The 21,410-nt window shown below is 42.0% G+C and overlaps 1 protein-coding gene across 9 annotated transcripts in view; it reads right to left on the bottom strand.

Moving 5' to 3' along the window:
• Window positions 1-21,410, bottom strand: part of grb10b (growth factor receptor-bound protein 10b) — a 76,233-nt gene that overhangs the window by 7,421 nt on the left and 47,402 nt on the right. For 8 of the 9 annotated variants that reach the window (XM_037784090.1, XM_037784093.1, XM_037784094.1 and 5 more), the window contains 7 exons: window positions 9,907-10,063; window positions 4,489-4,604; window positions 3,583-3,657; window positions 1,033-1,170; window positions 676-786; window positions 276-374; window positions 108-185 (listed from right to left, as the gene is read on the bottom strand). In XM_037784090.1, the coding sequence (XP_037640018.1) occupies window positions 108-185; window positions 276-374; window positions 676-786; window positions 1,033-1,170; window positions 3,583-3,657; window positions 4,489-4,604; window positions 9,907-10,063 (774 nt within the window). Of the gene's footprint in view, window positions 1-107; window positions 186-275; window positions 375-675; window positions 787-1,032; window positions 1,171-3,582; window positions 3,658-4,488; window positions 4,605-9,906; window positions 10,064-11,633; window positions 12,211-21,410 lie in introns of those variants that run through there. The other variant, XM_037784098.1, reaches the window with a different exon arrangement.

The following is a 21,410-nucleotide window of genomic DNA, read 5'->3' as shown; positions in this document are numbered from 1 at the left end:
TACAATAGTATTCCTGCACAATGTCAAAGATCTGGGAGTTATTCACAGCAATGTCGTTGTAGGTTTCAAGGTGCTTTAGATTAATTTAAATAAAGCAGTAAACTTACCACAGGTGCTGAGAAGTGTGACAGTAAGGTTTTTCTTTGTTGGGGAATCTTATAATTCTGGTACAACATAATCCCATACTGTAGAGAAAAAGAAACACTGGTAAAGCAACACAATCAAAATTGTACACCTGATCAAAAAGCTTTGTATATTTTTTGTCACGGTGTTACCTTAAAGAGCCGGAACGCAGTCAACCAACAGGTCCTGCCCTGCTCATCCTCCGCACACAGTATCCTCAACTCCTTCAACTCCCCTCGACATTTATTGGGCTGCAAATTAACAGAGATAATCATCATCACTACCGTCACTGATGGAAGTAACTGAGCTGACGATGATAATGAGAAAAACGTGTTTTAACCGTTTGCTCATTTAAGACATTTAACATGTATAGAACTTAGAAAATATGAGGTAAATACAGCAATAAACCAGAACATCAGCACTCATATATACGCATGCATGCCAACGCCCATCTCATGAGACAGAGAGCTGCACGGGATGTCAATCATTCCTCACCTCATAATATTTCATTAGAAATCATCTTCATCTCACTTCCGTCAATCCGAGACTTACCTTGATACAGAACTCGTAGTCCGTGGGCGCACCGTGCTGCTTTTTGCCTGTGATGACAGTGAAGATGTTGCTGTCTTCGAGGTCTGCTAGAAACTGTAGATGTCTGGGCTCCTAGAGACAGAAATAATTAATAAGTCAGAACATCACAGAGAGAAACAGCCTGGAGGGTATACTGGCAGACATATGCAATAAAAGGCTGACTCATACGTTTAATCTGGAATATTTACTGTTATTATTATAAAGATTTCAATGCATTTGAATTCTTTAATGATAAATAATGACTGTAATTTCCTGCTAGAAAAATGACAACGGAATATATTCCCTCCCTTGAAGATGAAAAGGTCGAGTTGCTGTTACCTTTGAGGTTCCTTTTGTAGAGCAGTAGAGTCCCGAGCGCCGCAGGAACACGTAAACTTTCTTCCACGACTTCCTCCCCACCTCCTTCACATACAGAAACCCCTGGATCTCTGGACAGCTACTGGTTGCTAGGAAGTTCTGAGGGAGGGAGCGAGAAAGAAAGACATGGAGAAGGGGATCAGCACACAAAAGTTTAGATTTATTCCCTCTATAATGTCCTCCTTCAAAAGGGCCCTCTGCCTCCAGAGGGCAACGCTGGATCACATCTGAAGCCTGTAAGCTCTCTGTCACCGTCACAGCTAGATACTGAAGGCTGTAGCAGACGCCATCTGTAGAGGCATCGCAGACGGGAGGCAATTGCTTTTTGTCAAAGAACACAGTGTCATCTGGGCTTCTTGCATCGGTGCAAGACGGACAGCTGATGGTTGAGATTGGCGGCAGCTTGAATTCTTACACACAAACGGTAACGACGGCGATAAAGCCAGCCATTGTAAAGCCTTGAAGAGGGCCGAAGAAGGCTGAGAGGATCTTGACATTGTGATGTGTATATACAGAACATACACACTAAGGCTCTCAATCGATTAATCGCAAATTAATCGCACATTTATTATCTGTTCAAAATGTACCTTAAAAGGGAGATTTGTCAAGTATTTAATATTCTTATCAACATGGAAGTGTGCAAATATACTTGCTTTAAGCAAATGTATGTATATATTTATCAATGGAAATCAATTAACAACACAAAACAATGACAGATATTGTCCAGAAACCCTCACAGGTACTGCATTTAGCATAAAAATATGCTCAAATCATAACATGGCAAACAGGCAACAACAGCTGTCAGTGTGTCAGTGTGCTGACTTGACTATGAGTTTCCCCAAACCCCAGTGGGCATGCCTGTAAAGGGGAGACTCGTGGGTACATTCACATATCTTGAGGTCAGAGGTCAAGAGACCCCTTTTAAAAATGGCCATGACAGTGTTTCCTCGTCAAAATTTAGCGCAAGATTGGAGCATTTTTTAACCTCCTTCGCAATAAGCTAGTATGACATGGTTCCAATGGATTCCTTAGGTTTCTTAGTTTCATATGATGCATCTTCACTCTATCTCTAAAACTGAGCCCACTACAACTTCGGAAAGATCGATTGCGTTATTGTGTTAAAGTAATTATTGGCGTTAAAATGATTTTGCGTTAACGCGATAACGTTGACAGCCCTGGTTTCTATACATGATGTACATACTATACAATATGTATAGTATGTACATCATTTGTTTTAAAACATTAAATACATCATTTGTTTTAAAACATTAAATCTAAAAACATTTTTATTTTCTATTTGAAATACAAAAAAGAACGTATTGTGTGACGCAATGTGCCTTACAAGATGAATACAGTACGTCCATTGAATCAACATAAGGTGCATTCCTATTGGAAACCCTTAAAGCCTAAATTGTCTTGTGGGTGTCTGAAGCGTTTGGGAGTTTGCGGTTTCCATGTTTCACAAAAATATCACACCATGAAGTGGCAGGTTAAGTTATTAGAGCCGATTTGGAATTTGTGGCTCGCGGCTGGAAGCTAAACTGTTCCAGAGGGCTCTTCAATATCTAAAGCACATGTTTCCCAGTGTTTTGGAAACATCCCACAATGGGGCCTCACATGCACGAGCATTTTTCCGACATTTGCGGACACGCGGCGTTCATTCAAAAAGCTTTCTCCTTGAGGCACTACACCTCGCTGCTTTGCTTTGACATATGCTTCTTGCATAAATGGCAAATATTGCAAACACCTGGCTGAGCTCAGGTCAGAAAGCGTCTTGGTTTGGGCAGCACTCTAATTGAGTGCAAAGATCTTGTGTTTAGAAGAAGTCAAACACTGGGGATTCCTGACACAGCTCAGGCTCACCGCATTCCCATTCATTTATTGGCTCCTCTACGTAGAGCATAACGTCTATATGATCAGCAGGGGAGTTAAAAGCTTTCTGTGAGTGGCAAGGATGAAGGGATGGATTCCACTTGCGGTTCTGTCTCTGACAGCTCCATTACTTGATACAGCAGAGAGCCAGACTGCATGTAAACCCTCCATCCATTAAGACCAAAGCTCTTCCAAATCCCAAGAATCTTTTTGTCTCGTCTCCTCCCAGACTCCGTATCTTTTGTGAAAGCAGTGCATGGCCCGTGAGCGGTCGGCGAAGCAGATAAGTAGCATGACACAAGTGTGTGAATTTGTGCTGTGCAAACATACTGCACGGTAGGTACGCGGGGAACTGTATGTTCTATTTCTGACTGCCTAATTCCATCCATCGCAAGTGTGGGGCCTGCGGTGCGTGTGCCGAGACAGTCATGTGTCAACAGGGGATCAACGGTAGTTATTACTGCAGGCTCTGACGAGACACACTGTCTAAGGGTCAGAGGTGAGGTATGTCAGCTTTATTGTACACTATGTAGCGGGTGCTGACTCTGAGGTAAACTAAGCCGTGTGCGTGTCAGGAAGAGAAAGCAGACGGGGAGAAACGTGTGTGTGTGTGAGTGAGTGAGTGTGCGCTGCATGTACCTGAAGGAGCTGAGATGGTGGAATTGTACGGCTGGTTTCCTGGCACCATGCAACCATTTGCTCTGGGAAAAATGTCTGGTGGAGGAAGAAGAAGGTGGAGAGAGACGGAGGCAGACAAGACAGAGAGTATCAGTCACTGTGGCACTAATTACAGGGTCGGGGGTTTGTGACAGAAAAAGAAACGTCACGCAAATTTCATTAGCCGGCATAATACTTCACAAGAATTCAAAACGAAGACACACTTTTACAAAGAACACTCTTTAGAGCAAATTACACCAATAAACTCTTAACTTGAACATCTCTTTTCATTTGACTGAATGCTTTAAATACTAGAAACTAGGGCTGAACCGAATGCTTCGAAGCTTCGACCGTTGTATTGTAGTATTCGATCTCCAAATCACTATATGAAAGCTTAGTTTTTTTAGAAATAGGTATGTAATAATAATGTATAAATCCCAAAATATCCCATGAAATAAAGAATAATCCGACAACATTATTCCTTATTCATATCCAACATGAATTATTATTAGTTATTGTCAGACGGCTGTCGCTGTTTGTAGTCGGCCCTGGGCACTGAAATGGAGTTGATGGACACAGACAGACAGAAGAACATGCCAACCCGTAGCGGCACGAAGCTTCGAATGCCTTCGAATATTTCTCACCGAAGCTTCGAAGCCCAAGAAATTGTTTTTGGGACAGCCCTACTTCAAACTATATCCTTTAAGTAGCCATATCTTTAATCGTTCATCTAAAAATAAATAGTGTTAAAGATCACAAAAAATCCACGAGGAGCTGTTGCCGCAGGTGTATTTGCTTTTACAGGCTATTAGGGTGTGACTTATTTCAACAAGAGGACGTCAGGAGTGACACGGCATTTTAAGACATGTCAAAGAAAAGAGCAATTACCAGAGGGTTTCTGAAGAATTCATATTTGGCATAGTTCTTCCTGAAGAGGAATCTGCAGTCGCTGTTCATAGAGGCCTGGACCTGAACCACCAGCTCGTGGTCTTCTAGACAGCGCTCTGACGTGAGACAAGCAGAGAGAAAAAGACAACAATGAAGGAGGTTAGTATTTATTATTCAGACTATTTCAGACATTAACCACAACTACACTACATATAAGCTTATACTCATTATAAAAACTTACATTAATATGTTCTGTCAAAGGAGTGAATGGCAATATGTGGCTGTTTTATTCTTATCTGAACATCTTTAAGATTATGATCACAACATTTTTCTTCGTATGTCACATAAGTACCACGTGATCTTTAATAACCTGTGTAGATATTAGAATTCAAGGGAAAGCCTGTTTAACAGAAAAAGTCTCTCACTTCATCAACAAGTAAATTTGTCTATTTTTAAGCACTAATAATCTTATTTTCTGAAAACAACAAAAACATGTCAGTAATGTGAGATTATCTCACCTGTTGCAAGTAATACTGAAACAGCATTTTTTAAAACCAGTGCATCCTTCTGTGTTTAAAACCTGACCATCTTTACATGTCAAGTCAGGTTCTTGTTACAGGTGTAGCTCAACCATCAAAAATGTGTTTGACCTAGGGCTGCAACTAACGATTATTTTCAATCTCGATTAATCGATTAGTGGTTTGGTCTAAAAAATGTCAGAAAATGGTGAATAATGTCAATCAGTGTTTCCCAAAGTCCAAGATGACATCCTCAAATATCTTGTTCTGTACACAACTTAAAGATAATCAGTTTACTGTCATAGAAAAGTAAAGAAACCAGAAAATATTCACATTTAAGACGCTGGAATCAGAGAATGTTTACTTTTTTTTTTCTTAAAAAACGATTACCGGTAATCGATAATCAAAATATTTGCCGATTAATTTGATAGTTGACAACTAATTGATTAATCGTTGCAGCTCTAGTTTGACCTTTTCTTATTCAGAGTAAAGCACTAATGTTCTTTAGTCGATAACTTCCTGCTCACAATTACACACATTTGCACTTCAACTGCACCTCAACACAGGTTTATAGGACGTATATATATATGACCAGTGTGACCACACGCTTCATTTAACCATAAATAAGTTTGGGCGTTATTGAATTCAACATTTAAAAAAGTGTTGCATGGTACTAAATGATCTAAACTCAGCCTGGTTTTCATTTGACCGGTCCGGTGGTCTAATAGGAAGTTTAGAAATGCAGACTTGGCTTGTGCTAATCCAACGAGCTGTGACTGATGATCAGACCGAGGCCTTTCTCTTTCAGTGTGAGGAAAAGAGGCTGTGATTCAACCAAAAGTGTGTCCTCGTACGGATGCGGTCAGAGGTCCTGGTGATTTATATCCTGTGACTGCGATGCCGAGCCCGGTCATGACTCACTCAATTCCAGCAGCCTTACAAGTTCTCTCTGTCATGTCTTTAATGAGAGACATCCCCTCCTTTCCCCAGAAGATCTAATTAAAATACTTTACCTTGACTAACTTTTGCAATACCAGTATTTGCTCTGATATCTGTTTTTGATGTGAAATGGAGAACTTCAGAGAAATGTGACTGCACAGATCTATCTCACATCATCATCATTATCATGTGTCCCCCTCGTTCTCTCTCTCTCTTCATCCCCCTCTGTCACAATCTCTTTGACACAGTCGCGGGCGGCTCTTCTTTTCATTTCTGTTTCATGTTGTCGCCTGTCTGATGAGTCACTCATGTTAGTGACAGTGACTCACCCTGGCAACACTACCCCCCTGTCCCAGAGGTGTTAACCTTTTCAGGGTGACAAGTAGAGGTCAGTGTTACTTATCTCAAAAGGGCCATTTTATCCCATTCAGCGGCGTACCAGCGAGTGGGCAGCGATGTACGGGAATAGGCCTCTCTATTCAGACACACTATTGTTCAGGTCTCTCTGGAACTTCTATTCTCGTCTACCACCCGACCGCATGTGCGCACATGAAGTATCACGGCACATGTATGTGCAGCGCAGACGGACAGTCTGTACTCGCACATGTGAACATGTGCTGTACATACACAAGCAGGGCTTACACATACTGCAAAAAGCACTTCATATATATACACTTGTAAATGTTTCGAAACATTCTTCAAAATATTACGTGATTGGCCAAAACCTTATTTCTATATGTAGGCAATGATCATTTAAATATATGTTTTGACGAATGGAAAGACTCTGTATCAGTAGATACTGCCAAAATGGATTTTGACCATTCCAACTGTGGTTCAAATGACTAACTACATATACTGCACACTAAGGCTGCAACTAATGATTATTTTCATTGTCAATTAATCCGTTGATCATTTTCTCAATTAATCGATTAGATGTTTGGTCTATAAAATGTCAGACAATAGTGAAAAATGTCGATCAGTGCTTCCCAAAGGCAAAGATGACGTCCTCAAATGTTTTGTTTTGTCCACAACTCAAAGATATTTGCTTTACTTTCATAGAGGAGTAAAGAAACCAGAAAAATATTCACATTTAAGAAGCTGGAATCAGAGACTTTTTTTCTTAAAAATTACTCAAAACGATTAATCGGTTATCAAAATAGTTGCCGATTCATTTAATGGTTGACCACTAATCTAATAATCGATGAATTGTTGCAGCTCTAACACACACATTTCTGGTTTTCCGGTGGCTTCATCAACATACACGCACACAACTAGAAAAAAAAACATCGGTACTTAACGGAGAAAAAATGTAAGCCTTTTTTTAAACCAGCTTTTTTCACAGCAATTGTGACAAATTGTGATGAACATATTGTACACATCTACAAACAGACATACGCACACCCGGTCAGACGGTTACTGATTCTGCAGTGGCAAATGCGTAATCCCTCAATCTGACCAATCAGCACGTTGCCGCTTCATCACGTCTCATTTTTCTGAAACTCCCAAACATAAAATACGATAAGTAGTTATTCCAGACCTGAAAGGAATACGGTTGCAGCAGAGGTGCGCCAATAGGGCCATAATAGAATAGAGTTCCTCCGAGCCAAAAATGACGTCATTTACAACAAGCCAACCTAACTGTATTTGGCAGCACCGTGTTGGCAGCATGATGAGAAATGTAATCAGATCATGATGGATGGTGAAATATTAAGTTAGAGCGTTGGGACCAGTACTTTAAATAATGCAATATATTTTTTCAAAAACGTTTCCTCACGTGACGGCATGACAGCCAAAAATGTATTGACACAATGTTTTTCACCGTGTCTCTTCCTACGGTGTGTTTCACTACCGGGCCCACTGCTCTATATAAAACTACACCCCCTCCTCTCCCACATCTGTTAAACTGTACAGACATGAGCGCAGAGCACAGGCTCAACTTGTCTTCCATAAGTGCTTTATAATCGCCCTCTCCTCACGGGGAGGTTGGGTTTTCTAACGTTCAGCTGACCACAGCTTTCCAAGCTTACTGTTATACTGCCAAGTCTAACACAAAATCACCCCGGCCGAAACGCAAAGTTCTCTTCCTTCTTAATGCAGCAACAAGTTAAAGATTCCTCGATCAACCTCCCGGAGTAGAGCGTCTTTTTTTCAACTACTGTTTCCTACTTTTTAGACTTTTTCCTCGAGTCATTTGACTGCCACATTCAGAGTTCGAGAATATCAAAACAGTGAGTGTTCTGGTCTTGTAGCTTTTTAGCAAATGGGAGCAAAAGTGCAGAGCTCAGTGAGCTACACTGCCATACCTTCCCTCCACTTTCTCAAAAACCTCAAGCTATGTTTACATCTAAATCTATGAAGAATCTACTGTAAAACATGCTACCTCTCTAGCCAACGAAAATGCAACACTTAAATCTGTTATATCAAACTTTATAAGATGCCATTCCTCATTTCTGAGTAGGCTCTGCCATCATCCTTTTGACCTTTTTACACTACATTAGTCCTGAGGTCTCTGTCTGAGGGCTTCTATTTTCAGGAGAGTGGTGTCGGTGGTATCGCCACTCCTGGTCTAAAGAACCTTTCGCGTGAAACATAGCCTTTTAAAGTCTTCATCAATCATCTCCATCACCTCTTTGCCGTGTCATTTATAGTACTGGATCGATAACATTACACCGGCTCTGACACTGAGAGCGGCGCAAGTCGGCAAAGGTTTTGTTACAGTGTTCATTGGTTACATCGCTACATCTCCTAAGCCATAACCTTCAATTATCACCGTCCTTTAGCTCCTCATCTGCTGGCCTTCCACAATGTGACCTACATGTAATACAAAAAAACCATCAGAATATAATATTCTGTATGACGATTAGTGTTAAAAAAAGTAGTGTCCTGGATCCTTGTCCATACCCAATATCATATTTATTTAAGCTGGAGTCTCAAAAAGAACCGATTCCATTTAAAAACATCAGTGAAGGATGTCAAGTACCATATACGACACTCTCTGCATGAACCGTACATTTTTCTTGCAACCACCAACGCCAAATAAAATGACTCTGTCACGCTCCAACGCGTCTCAAGATGTAGAGTTCGAGGCTGTAACATTTATCAATTGCTGTGTTTGTTTAATTTTAGAATGGGGACAGAAGAGAGTTTCAGCTGTTTCCCCGAGAGCTCCTAGAGTATTGGTAAACTTTAATATGGGGCCCCTTGGAAAGACTGTCTCCAATTACAGTAAATCTGCTGTGTACTTGCATGCAATAACTTTAGGAAAGCCTGAGCTCAAATATACATCGCTTTTTATTCCGCTTCAAGCGTACTCTCCTACAAAACACATGTACATACAACTCAGGCATCTTGCAAGAGCTTTTCTTTTTTTCTCAACTGTCTCTTCACTACTGAGTCAGAAAGCCATTGGCCTGTCAGTGCTAAAAGCAACTCTGACCTCACATGCAATGCATCGTCTATTTCCATCGCTTGCTGTTCGCACGCAAGCGGATCGATACGTTCAACCTACATATTCTTTCAATGACCAAGCAGCTCAATGTGCGTGCTCACGTCTGTCTCATTTTTTTCACAAGATAACATTTCCCTGCTTTGTCTGCACAAAGCACTGCACCGCTACATCAACCACTTCACACAGCCGCTGTGTTGCACTCGATTAGATCACTGTCCATTATGGCTCTGTGCATGCATGTGCTCTATAGTATGTGCATGCACTCATGCTTGAATACATGCCTGCGTGAGAATATGCGCCCCGAACTGTCTGTCTGTCTGCCCGAGTATGCGGGCATGCATGTATGTGAATGCACCTGTGTATGTCAGTGATTGTATTGCATGTCTCGGCCCACCCAGACATCCAGGAGTTTCTGTGTGTGGGTATTTGTGTGTGAGTGTCTGTTCGTGTGTGTTTTTGTGTGTGTGTGTGTGTGTGAACAGCGTTTCAGGCCTGCAGGGCTCTGCCCCTTACCTAGCCCTAGCAGCGGGTGGTGCTCAACAAGTGCCCAACTGTTGTCGTCCACACAATGGCTTTTATAAACCAGGAGCTGGCACAGGTCCCTGGCTGTCATGTCGGCCGGGATCTCTACCACTTTCCCCATGCCGTCTTCACTGAAGATCTTCACAATCTATGAGGAGAAAACACAGTAGAGTTCACGTATTATAAGCAGCAGCAGCAGCAGCAGCAGCAGCAGCAGCAGCAGCAGCAGCAGCAGCAGTAGGTAAACTAGAGACTGTAGTGTTTCAATAAAGAAGACTGAAAAAAAAGGACAAAACACTTTTAAACCAGTTACATAATAAGGGTGTCCTTCATGTGATAAAATGAAGCAAAAGATTAATAGACCTCTCCAGCTGTGAAGGACTAATTTAGAATAAGGCGGCGGTTTAAATATGATTTTTTATGGTAACCCCACAGGAAATACTAAAGTTGTGATAAAGTCATTTAACACAAACCATTTTTTGAAAACGCAGCCTAATAGGTGGGTGAAGCCAGCAATTTTCTTCAAACACTAGCATGGTGTTTATCATATAGCACCCCATGCACTATAGCATACACAGGCCAGTAATTACAGCACACAATAGAAAAAGAACAGACATTCAAAACTATGTAGCAATTGTGGTGTTAGAAATCACAGACAAGCATTTCTTATAGCAACTTGTTGGTGTAATATAGAAGCAAATATACCGTAGTGTGTGTGTAACAAACATCTGCTGTCCACATCAGATGGATATGTATATATATATATATATATACTGTAATGAGGAAGTAAGCATGGTGTTTCCAATTATAGCTTATCAAGAAAATGTATGCACGTATCCAGAGATAAGACATGACAATTGAATATGCTTCAACTTCACCAACAAGTTATTTTTTTTCCCCATAACTTAATAAGTTGGAATCAAGCCAGTAATACTCCAATCTGAGAATAACACCTGTTTTCATTTTGTTTCCATTAATAATACTGACTCAAGCACGTACTCACACACATGTTGAGCCACTACTTCTCTGTCCTATATACTGTGTATACTGTGTAGCAACAGTGCATCAGGAATGAGTAGGCTAAACAAATACAATCCAGGAAATATAACTGCCATTCCCATTGTGGTAAATAGTCCTAAATCTACATCCACTAAGTCCACAGGTTGGCTTTTCAAATGCAGTCACCATCACATGATACACATCTAATGGCCCACAGAGAACAGCCTATAACCTGCAGAGGAATCCAGCCTCGTTAGCCTACACAGGAATCCAGCCTACTGAAACCTACACATGTCATGCATGCACACTTCCCACATCACATATCATGACAAAAGAAATTCTGTTCTCTTCTTTCGAGCAAAGACGCAGCTCGTAGCATCCACAGTTTGCACAAACCAGGCCCGAGGCGCTCTCTATCCGTCCAAAATGTTCCAAGACGAAAGGCAAAGGGGAGCCTCAATCATTCAAAGCTGCTGACGTATTTGACTCTTCTTCTTGTTTTCTGTTTTTTTTTTTTTTTTTACTGCTGTGCTCACATCTCGAAAAAAGGACAAATAGTCTTCAGCATTTAAGGTATTTACACATTCCCTGTCTCGCCCCTGGTTAATCATAGCAGCACTTCAAAGAGAGAAACGGTCTTAACGTCTAAAAAAAGAGAAGGAGGTGAAGAGAGGCAGAGACATGCGAGATAAGAGACACAGAAAAGAGAGCGGTCTTACCTCCACGGCCCGCAATAGGCAGCAGTCCGGGGAACACGAAGGCATTTTTGGAGTCAGCCTGGCTCCCCACACACTCACACACACACACAAACTCACTCACACACACACACTCTCAGTCACTAAGACAGAAAACCTTGCTGTTATGTCGCCCTCCAGAAAGAAAGATACAAAATTTGAATGCCGACAGTTGACAGTTGCAGTTGTGCTACCTGTCACAGCCTGCAGACTAGTCCTTCAGTCTATCTAGGCCGCCGGCTCTGTCTTTCCAAAAAAATAAAAACTGTCTCTGTGACCTAAAGCCGCTGTCTGTACAGCTCACAGCACAGAGTCAGTGATCGGATGGCAGCAGGTACAGTACAGTGCTTCCAGTGCCGGCTGAGTCTGACAACTATCTTTCTTTCTCTCCCTCCCTCTCCCTCTCTCTCTCTCTCTCTCTCTCTCCCCCTCACAAAGGGTTACAGCCTCAGCCACGGGCTCCGAGGCACACTGAATCAAACCACACGCTCACCAACCAATCATAAGGCTGCAGCAGGCTGATGTAATCATTCCCACACAGACCCAGGCGCACACACACACACACACACACACACACACTCTCTGAGAGGCACACACACTCCAGTAGACACACAGACGCACAGTCATGCACAGACGCAGCCAACTTTTTCAGACCTCTTGCGAGCTCTCCGCTTCAGTTTCTTTTCAGAGCTCGAAGCGAGAGGTTTCACTTGAGAAGGGTGTGGGGCGGTGAGGAGGAGGAGGAGGAGGAGGAGGAGGAGGAGGAGCAGGAAGAGGAAGAAAGGATAAAGGAAAGAGTAAAAAAAAAAAAAAAAAAAGTTTGCCTTTGTCACTTTTCTTGTCTCCAAAATGTTCAAAATTTTTCAAGTGAGGGCTTGTTGGCTTGTACGTTTTTTTTCTCTCTCTCTTCTTCTTTGCTTCTCTTTTCCTCTCCCTCCCTTCCTCCCTCCCTGTGGCTTAACTTTGAACTCCCCAGTCAGATCTCTCTGCCTCTCACAGCAGTAACAAGACTCATTACAGAGCAAATGAAATGAAACAAACCTGGAGCAGCACTTGAGCACTCCGACCTTCTCCTCCTCCCCTGGCGGCTAGCTTCGTGCCAACATTCTTTCTCTCTAAAGAACAAAAAACCTGGAGACTTTTGCACACACATGCACACAGCCCCCCACCCCTCTTTTTAACTCCGATATTTAATACGCCGTCGGACAGACAAAAGCCTCGACACACCCCGTCTGGGAGAGGCGAGAACAGCCTTATGTTGTCCTTGAAGCAACTTCTTCTTGTTTTCCCTACGTGTTTTTCAGAGGAAAGGAGGGTGATTGTGTGTTTGTACATGTGTGGGTGAGGTGTAATCCAGGAATAAGCACAGTTCCACAGAAAGGAAGGAGGAAGTAGTGGTCAAAGTGGTAGCAGTCAAAGAGATACGACTTAATTTACTACAGCGGGAAACTTTGGGGTAGGATGGAGGGAGGGGAAGGGGGAGTTTGTGGCTGGGGGAGGGGATAGAGAGAGAGAGAGAGAAACGTGTGTGTATGTGTGTAAATGATTGCACATGCACACAGTCACGTATGTGGGTGTGTGTGGGATAGGGAGAAACAGGAGACAGACAGACGAAGGGAAAACGAGTGGGAAGTAGAGGGAAGTGAGAGAGAAGGAGAGAGAGAAAGACTGTCTGGTGACACACTGCAGCAGAATGTGTAGTATGAATGCTTCCTACTGTTAACTACATATCTAGCCTGCACAGCTGTCTCTCCCACCTACCCCCTCCCTGCTGCCACTACACTCACACAGACCAAGACACACACCCTCATCTACGTCACGGTTAGTCAGCCAGAGGGGAAAGCCCCAAGAAGGCTGCACACATCTCACACGCTGCAATACAGGTTTCTAGATCAGAAGAGTTGCTCAATCAGTCCAGTAACCTCGTCACAAAGGTTTTGAAGATATCGTCTATCTTTTGCGCTAGAAGACGGGAAAGATAATCCAACATGGTTTATGTCATAGTCGTTTCAGACAAGAACAAGTGCCCCAGAAACCCTCATGTTTTCCATTGGTGTCAACCCACTTTGTGTGACCTGGCCTAGCTTTAATATGACAGGTTTCTATTCAACATAACAACTACAGGATTATCATAATCCAGAGGTGGGGTCAAGCCTTTGTTTTGCCACAACTAAGTGTCAGGTCTTGTCAGTCAAGTCCAAAGTCAGGTTCCAAGCCACAAAGGTTTGTCTAACAAGATGTGTGTTTAACTAGGGATGCACCGATACCAATACTGGATTGGATATTGGGCCGACACTGACTCAAATAGCTGGATCGGGTATCGGTGACAATGGGGCCGATCTATTTAATTCCTGTTTAAATTTTGACTAATTTGTTGCCGCATTAAAAAGGTTTACACTTGAATAGCAATTCCTGTTAATTTGAAAGATTTTTTACCAAGTTGCTGAAGTACAATTTATTATTTTAATATTAAAGAACAATTCAGTAAATGTATATCTATGTGTACATTTGTTACATTTTATTTTGCAAAGTTAGAAAAGCACTGTTTAAGTCCAGCCTGATGTTGCCTTACACATAAAAGAATGATCCCAGCCACTTCCAAACAGTGAGGCATATAGCTTATTGATTAAACACTGGTATCAGATCGGTACACGGTATCGGTCGATACCCAAAGCCCAGGTATCGGTATCGCTATCGGGACCGAAGAAGTCGGATCGGAGCATTCCTATTATTAACCAAAGGTAATGCCGTTTCATAAGGTAGATACCAAACATAGTTAGTAGTATGTCAATATAACAATGTTGCTGGTGCACAGGTGCCGTAAGGGTTAAAATGCTCGCACAACCTCCTGGTTCATATGTAGTACCAGTTCTTGGTACTTAGTGTTTGCAGGTGGGAAGCCAGTGAGGGATCATTATCTTGTCACTGGAATAGCAGCTCTTAGTGGTTAGTCAGAGTGAGTCTGCAAACAGGGGTGGGGTCTGGGGGATAGCATGAACCTTCAGTCACATTATGCCCTCCCAGTAAACCCCACTGGAGCAGGGACAACGATGGAAGGAGACCTGACCATTCAAGATTTGAAGAAACTGGGAAATAATTTGCAAAAAAAATACAAATTAAATAAATATAAAAAATAAATATGGAAATACCCATCATCTGCCATGTTCAATCCTAAACAACATCAAGCTAAGTCCTGTTTAATTCTATGGTTTAATATGGAGTTATAGTTTCCAAACTGGTCTTATGTGAACAGGGATAGTTGGATCTTTACACAAAGGTCAAATACTGGTTGATTTTCATTATCCCATGTCAGACATTGGGTTTGTGTAAAAAGGGGACATCAGAGACACATTTAAGATAATTTATTGCAAGAGGATTATGTAAATAATAAGTCCTCAAATGTCTCGTTTTGTCCACAACTCAAAGATATTCAGTTTACTGTCATAGAGGAGTAAAGAAACCAGAATATATATATATTTTCTTTTCTTAAAAAATTGCTCAAATCAATTAATTGATTATCAAAATAGTTGGCCATTAATTTAAAAGTCGACAACAAATTGATTAATTGTTGCAGCTCTGGTATAAACATAATGCATGCAAGTACGGTGAAAAGAAACACGAGGCGGCTTGGCTGGTGGAGGGACATATCAGGACAAACAGTAGGTAGCTGGTGGGAATAAGTATCTGCTGGAGCAGCATGAATCATCAGAAAAGTATCTTGTGACATTATAGAGATCACCTCATCGACGTCTTTAACTGTGATTGGTGATTTTAACAGTCAGATGATCACCTGATCAGCTGAGCGTAGGCTACTAATTTGGGTGCGAGCGGATCCTTCATTAGGTGTGGAAATCTTATCTTTGCAGTGTGGCAATGCTATTAGTCGGCCTTGCAAGTGGAAGGAATGAGAAAGCAGACAGAGATGACGGCGGAGTGACACGTTTCAACTGACCTACTCTACTTCTTGGTCTTCTTCTAGAATAGTCATGTGGGTGAAAAAAAAAGGAGGCAGACAAAGGTGAGAGAGAGAAAGAGAGAAAAGAGAAACAGAAAGAAAGAAAACTCTTTATCTTCTAATGCTTTTAAAGTGTGTCCTCATTTAGATGGAGGCGCGGAGAAGAGCGGGGCCTCTCAACCTCTCTGATGACTCAGGTCTGATAACTGCCATGTGATGTAATCCCCCGGGGAGAGACTGAGAGTTTCAGGCAACACACACACACACACACACACACACAGACAGACACGCACACACCATCAGACACACAGGCACCCAGATGTGCTCACTTGCACGTACAGAGATACGCAGACACATTGCTAAGCACACACATATTGTACATTTTGTGTATTGAATATCTGCACTGGACTATACACGCACGCACACACACACAGAGACAGCTGGACAGAAACCGGCGCAAACAGACAGAGAAAGCAAACGGCACTGTATGAGAGCGTGCTTTGTGCAAACTTAAGTATGTACACAAGCGTGTATGTGTGTGTGCACACCCGGCAGCTCACACACACACACACATCCATCTCTTTGAGAATTGGCTGCTGGTCTATAAATAGCTCCACTGGTATTACGTACACATTACAAGCCATTACATCAGATAGGAGTTACTGTGGCAGATTACAGTTCTAAGAGACTATTAGCCATTAGGCATGCAAGCCCGCGCACACATTAGGATCCATTACATGCGGGCAATGTTGTGAAGCAGTTGAAAAAAAGGCAGGCAGTAAACCTGGATAACAGCTGCATGAGGGAGAGGAAAGTCAAGTGCTGTTAAACAGCATCATGGAAAATCAACAGTTATTGCCAAAAAGACAGTATCATCTAGTCACACCAACTTTTCATATGTAAATTCAAAACTGATGTCAACTCTTCCGAAGAGGAAATTCTTTTCCGATTAACACGCACAGGGAGTTTCTTGCCCTGAGTTTAGCCCTCGGGCTGTATATAATTATGGCCTACCATAACCTTAACCACAGCCCTTAAATGATCCTTAACCAGCTATAACCTCAACATCTGATTGATTAAGCTTGTTGGTAGCAGTATGCACAATATTTGGTGCAAAAAAGATTCACTTACTGTTTTCTCAGAGCTCATACAGTCTTGTACACTCTACTACTACTATTTGTGACCCATTAACCCGGGGGTTAGCAAATAAAATAATGATTTTAAAGAGATTGACTAGGTATAATAATGGTTAATGGCAGTTTCTAGATATATTCACGTCAATATTACATGAAAATGAAGCTTCCCTGGAGAGAGACTTGATTGTTTGAGCAGGAAGCAGGATAAATGATCCGTGCATTCTATGCACTACGTACCCAATATGTGTACTATTGTTCAACATACTTTAGTGAATAAACAGTAGTATGTATCTTTTCGGACGCGCTGAGCAGTAATTTACGTCGCCACTTCCTGAGAGCCTCCTTCCAGGATTGAGACATGTAACCATGGTAACCTGTGCCAACCTCAAACAACGGTTTGTGAGAATCAAAGTCGGAATTGATTTTAAAAATATATGACACCTAGCAAAGGGAAATCTTTAGCATATACTTAGAGTTAAATTGAAGCGTTATTGATGTTACAGAGCTGTCCGTCATCGTCTGTTATGAACGTTGTCGTCACTACCGCTTTGTGGAATATTTACGCTGCCGTAGTATCCATTGGTTTCATACCAAGGTTTCGGACATACTAAGAAATCTGTCATACTGTTTTAGTGTACTAAATAGTTAGTGTGGAATTTTGGACAGTTTTAGGATGTAAAAAAAGAGAAAATGGAGGGTATGAAACATTAATATTGTTGATTATTCCAACAGAACCAAGTAAAAAAAAAAGCTATAAACTATAATTTCTTTTCTTTCAGAATGAAATATCTACATACATTTCCAATTTCAATCCAATGTTTCATTGCCAAGGCTTCACAGTTTTATTGCACAAGTATCTACTTGTCTTCTACATAGAAACTTACAAGGTGCTGGCTTTTAGCAGGTCAACAGTCTTGCCAAAACAAACCCCTCCACTGTCAACATTTAGCTATATCTGCTCTGTCTCTGTCTCTGTCTCACAAAACCCCCCATTGGTGTTGCCAAAAAAGAACTGTAGCCATTGATAAGCTGATTTGGCTCACACGACCCACCCCAGCTTCATATTCCCATTAACAAGTGCTCTCCGTAAAGCCCCTCCGACTGTAATGTGGTGCTGTGTGTGGTCCCGGCTGCCCCTGGAAACTAACGTCCGGATGATGAGATGGAGACACAGAAACCTGAATGGGCCTCGGACAATCGGCCGTCCCCGCTCAGCGCCTGTACTCAGCAGTAGTGGGAGGCACTAGCCAAGAAAAGTCTGCTGACTCATGAGGAAGGGACGGTGAACTGTCCCTTGTCATCCAATTATCGCGTCAAATTAAGACCCAAGACATAGAGGCCTATCTGGACTCAGCGAAGCAAAAGAAGGCAGAAAGGGATTTAGTAGGCATGGGACAGAGGGAGGGAGGAAAGGGAGGAAGGAAGGAGAGAGGGAGGGATGGTATAGAGAGAGATGTATGGAGAGAAACGTAGGAGGAAAAGACTCCCAGTGCACACTGACAATACAAAGTCATGTACAGTGGCAGACTGCCATCCCTTCCACTGTGCAGCCATGCATCAGACCATACACTGTATATTGGGTAGTTAGTTATCCCACAGAGCCGGCTCTGTCTCTAAATAATGGAGTCTTAACGCCCACTCAGGGTATTAAGACTAGGGTAAAATTTAATTAGCAATGCAGGTCAGTTGCACAAATTTGGGTCAGACTTTTGGACAAGCCACAACAAATATTTTATGTACATATATATACACAGTATATCTATCACAACTGAAGGTAGAGGCGAAGTAAAAATGTCTACTTTCAGTTTCAAGAAGTTTCAATGGAAAGCTGCCCCGTCATCCGTGTGATTTATTCATGAATTCCATATTATCATCACCTGGTTAAAAGGTGAAACAAATCCTTGTTTACTTACATTATATTTGCACATGCACACTGTATGGCAACACACTTCCTGAAAAGGCCATCTAGACTGGGTTATGATAATGCCAGAACAATCTCGCCCTTATTTACTGTGACTACCTGCTGAGAAGCACCCCGCATGGAGCCCTATATTTTACCAACAGGAGTAAAAGTGGGAGCGGATGCTTAATTGTGCACCGGGGCCGACTGCCAGCAAACCCCGGGCAGCAAATGTCCTTTCAGAGACCACTGCTGATTTGGAGCCATTGTCCAATTACAGCAGGGGGTGCAGAAGGACGGGGCAGGGGAAATGTGATTGGGCTAACAAAGGATGAAATCACTGGCATGATTTTGGCAATATACTGGAAATGGTCCGCCGGTCGGACGGCAAGCGGTGGCGTTGTTGCACGGTGGCCTCGGGACAAGTTTAGACGACGTATCTACATGAGAGATCGTTGTAATAATTCTGCGACTGAATGATCGTAAAACTATAATAAAAATATTGAATAATAGGAGTACAAAAAGTAAAAGGAAGACAGAGAAAGAGATGTTCATAATCTACAGGTCCTTGTGTCCCACGAGAGGACTACCAGTATCACAGGCAACTATAAACAATCATTTCCCATTCAGAGGATTCTCAGTATGTGCCACAGTTCAGTACAAGCTGTTCCCAATAACGGAGAGTTTTCTCTGGAGATGCCAAGATCACAGTGCCACAGTTCTGTCTGTCACTTTCTCTCTCTACTGAAACAAATCCCTGAGGTCTTTGAGTCCGGTCGCTTGTCTGTCTTTGTCTCCATATTCCTCTGAAGGGGGCTTTTAAGCCATCACACTCGTTCTTCGATATCAAAGCCCGAAGGCCATAGCTACATTTGTAACATCGTTTTATTTCATCCTTTTTGTCGGCTCACTATCTGTGTATTATTTAGGCTTTAAATAAAAGTGGCTTGTCCATCATCCCTATGTATTAGATTATTCTATTAATTCAAGTATGTAGACGAAACATGTTACAACTTGAGCCGTCTCCCTGAGTTGAGGTCCAATAAGAGTTGATTTCTGTAGTAATCTGATGAGTGTGTTACATAAATAACACAGAAGCACTTTCAAACTTTGCTTGGTAGCAGTATGCACTAGGGCTGACCCGAATGCTTCAACGCTTCGAAGCTTCGACCGTTACCATGGTAATCGACCTCCCAGGCAGTATTTGAATGCTTTGTTTTTTGTTATACTATATAAAAGTATGAAATAATAATAATGCATAATCCCAAAATAGCCCATGAAATAAGGAGTAATCCCACAACATTATTCATATTCAGGATTAATTATTATGAGTTATTCTCAGACGGGTATCGCTGTTTGTTATGTGTAGAGGTGTGTACAGTAGTGCGGCAGCGGCGCTTCGAATATTTCTCACCGAAACGTCAAAGCCAGAAAAATGGTATTCGGGACAGCCTTAGTATGCACAGTGAACTTATTAACAGTTAAGCAGATACATGTCAGATGAGCAATACAGTAACAAAATCTAATAAAAATGCATCATGTAATTAATTTACAAATTTATTGTTACAATTTTTATAAAGCTGTCAAAATATCACTGGCTTTAGCAGCTTTTCAATTCCTCATTTTCTATTCTTCTTCTGCTTATTGCTCTCTCTTCCCTCCTTTTCACAGCAGCAGCTTCAGAAATCTGAGCTGTCCTACTTTCCCTAAGAGAGAGAGAGAGAGAGAGCGAGAGAGAGAGAGAGAGAGAGAGAGAGAAATGCAGTCTCCATGACCTACATGAGTCCAACAGCTCTGTTCAGCTTTGGCCAGATGAAATGCCTACAGGCAGCAACACATTGCTCTCTTTGTGAAACACATGGACACACACAGACGCATGCGTGTACACCTGTATTCAGGCACATATGGGTGTGCATGAGCCTGCGGAGGACACAAAAACGCTAAAAATCGTATGCTGAAAAAAAGGGCCACTTGTGTTATACAAAACTTCTGAGTAAAGTTTGTTAGACTAAACCTTATCTTATGAGTAAAAGAGTCTTGGAATCAAAAGTGTCATAGTCAGTAGTAGATATTTGCACACACATTTGATACTCTGACAATCTAAAATACAGAGCCAGAGATGGAGGAGAGAGCTACTGTAACACCATCAGAGATTCCCATTAGCTGCAGCAGTAATGGGACCTCGCTCTATTAGCTGGGTGAAAGTTGTGGCTTCTAATCTTACACTGTCTGCCGTCTGGGACGCCGAGTGAGGGATGGACCATTAAAGGTGCATCATCCCCAGTGCTTGGGTGGTCCAGACTAGTGATGTCCCCCCCCACTCCTCCACACACACACACACACACACACACATATTTACTTAGCTAAATTCAATTAATTATTTATATTAAAGGCTTGTGGTTTGCAACCATTACCTCAATGAACAATTTAAAATGCTCTGAATAAGATTCCCTCGTTGATCTATCACTTAAAAAAATTAACTGTGATGACATAATTTTTATTGCTGGGGTGAAAAGGACCTGACGTACATTCATGTCCAGGGCCAGCTTACGGCAAAGGCCATATAGGCCATCGCCTAGGGCGCCACCTTCTGGGGGGCGCTAGTCGCCCTCTAAAAAAAAAAAAAAAAACCCGGTTGTCGGCCCTCCTCATTTTCTGCATCGAGGTAACAAATGAACCAATAAATTAATAAAGAAATTCACTTTTCACCTCTGTAACTCTCGTCGTTGTAGTGCGACTGACTAAACACTTTTAAGCCAACAATATCAGGG

Source organism: Sebastes umbrosus, chromosome 11 (assembly GCF_015220745.1).
Source record: "Sebastes umbrosus isolate fSebUmb1 chromosome 11, fSebUmb1.pri, whole genome shotgun sequence".
Taxonomy (NCBI): domain Eukaryota; kingdom Metazoa; phylum Chordata; class Actinopteri; order Perciformes; family Sebastidae; genus Sebastes; species Sebastes umbrosus.
The sequence above is the reverse complement of the archived record's forward strand: the minus strand, read 5'-3'. Positions and strand labels throughout refer to the sequence as shown.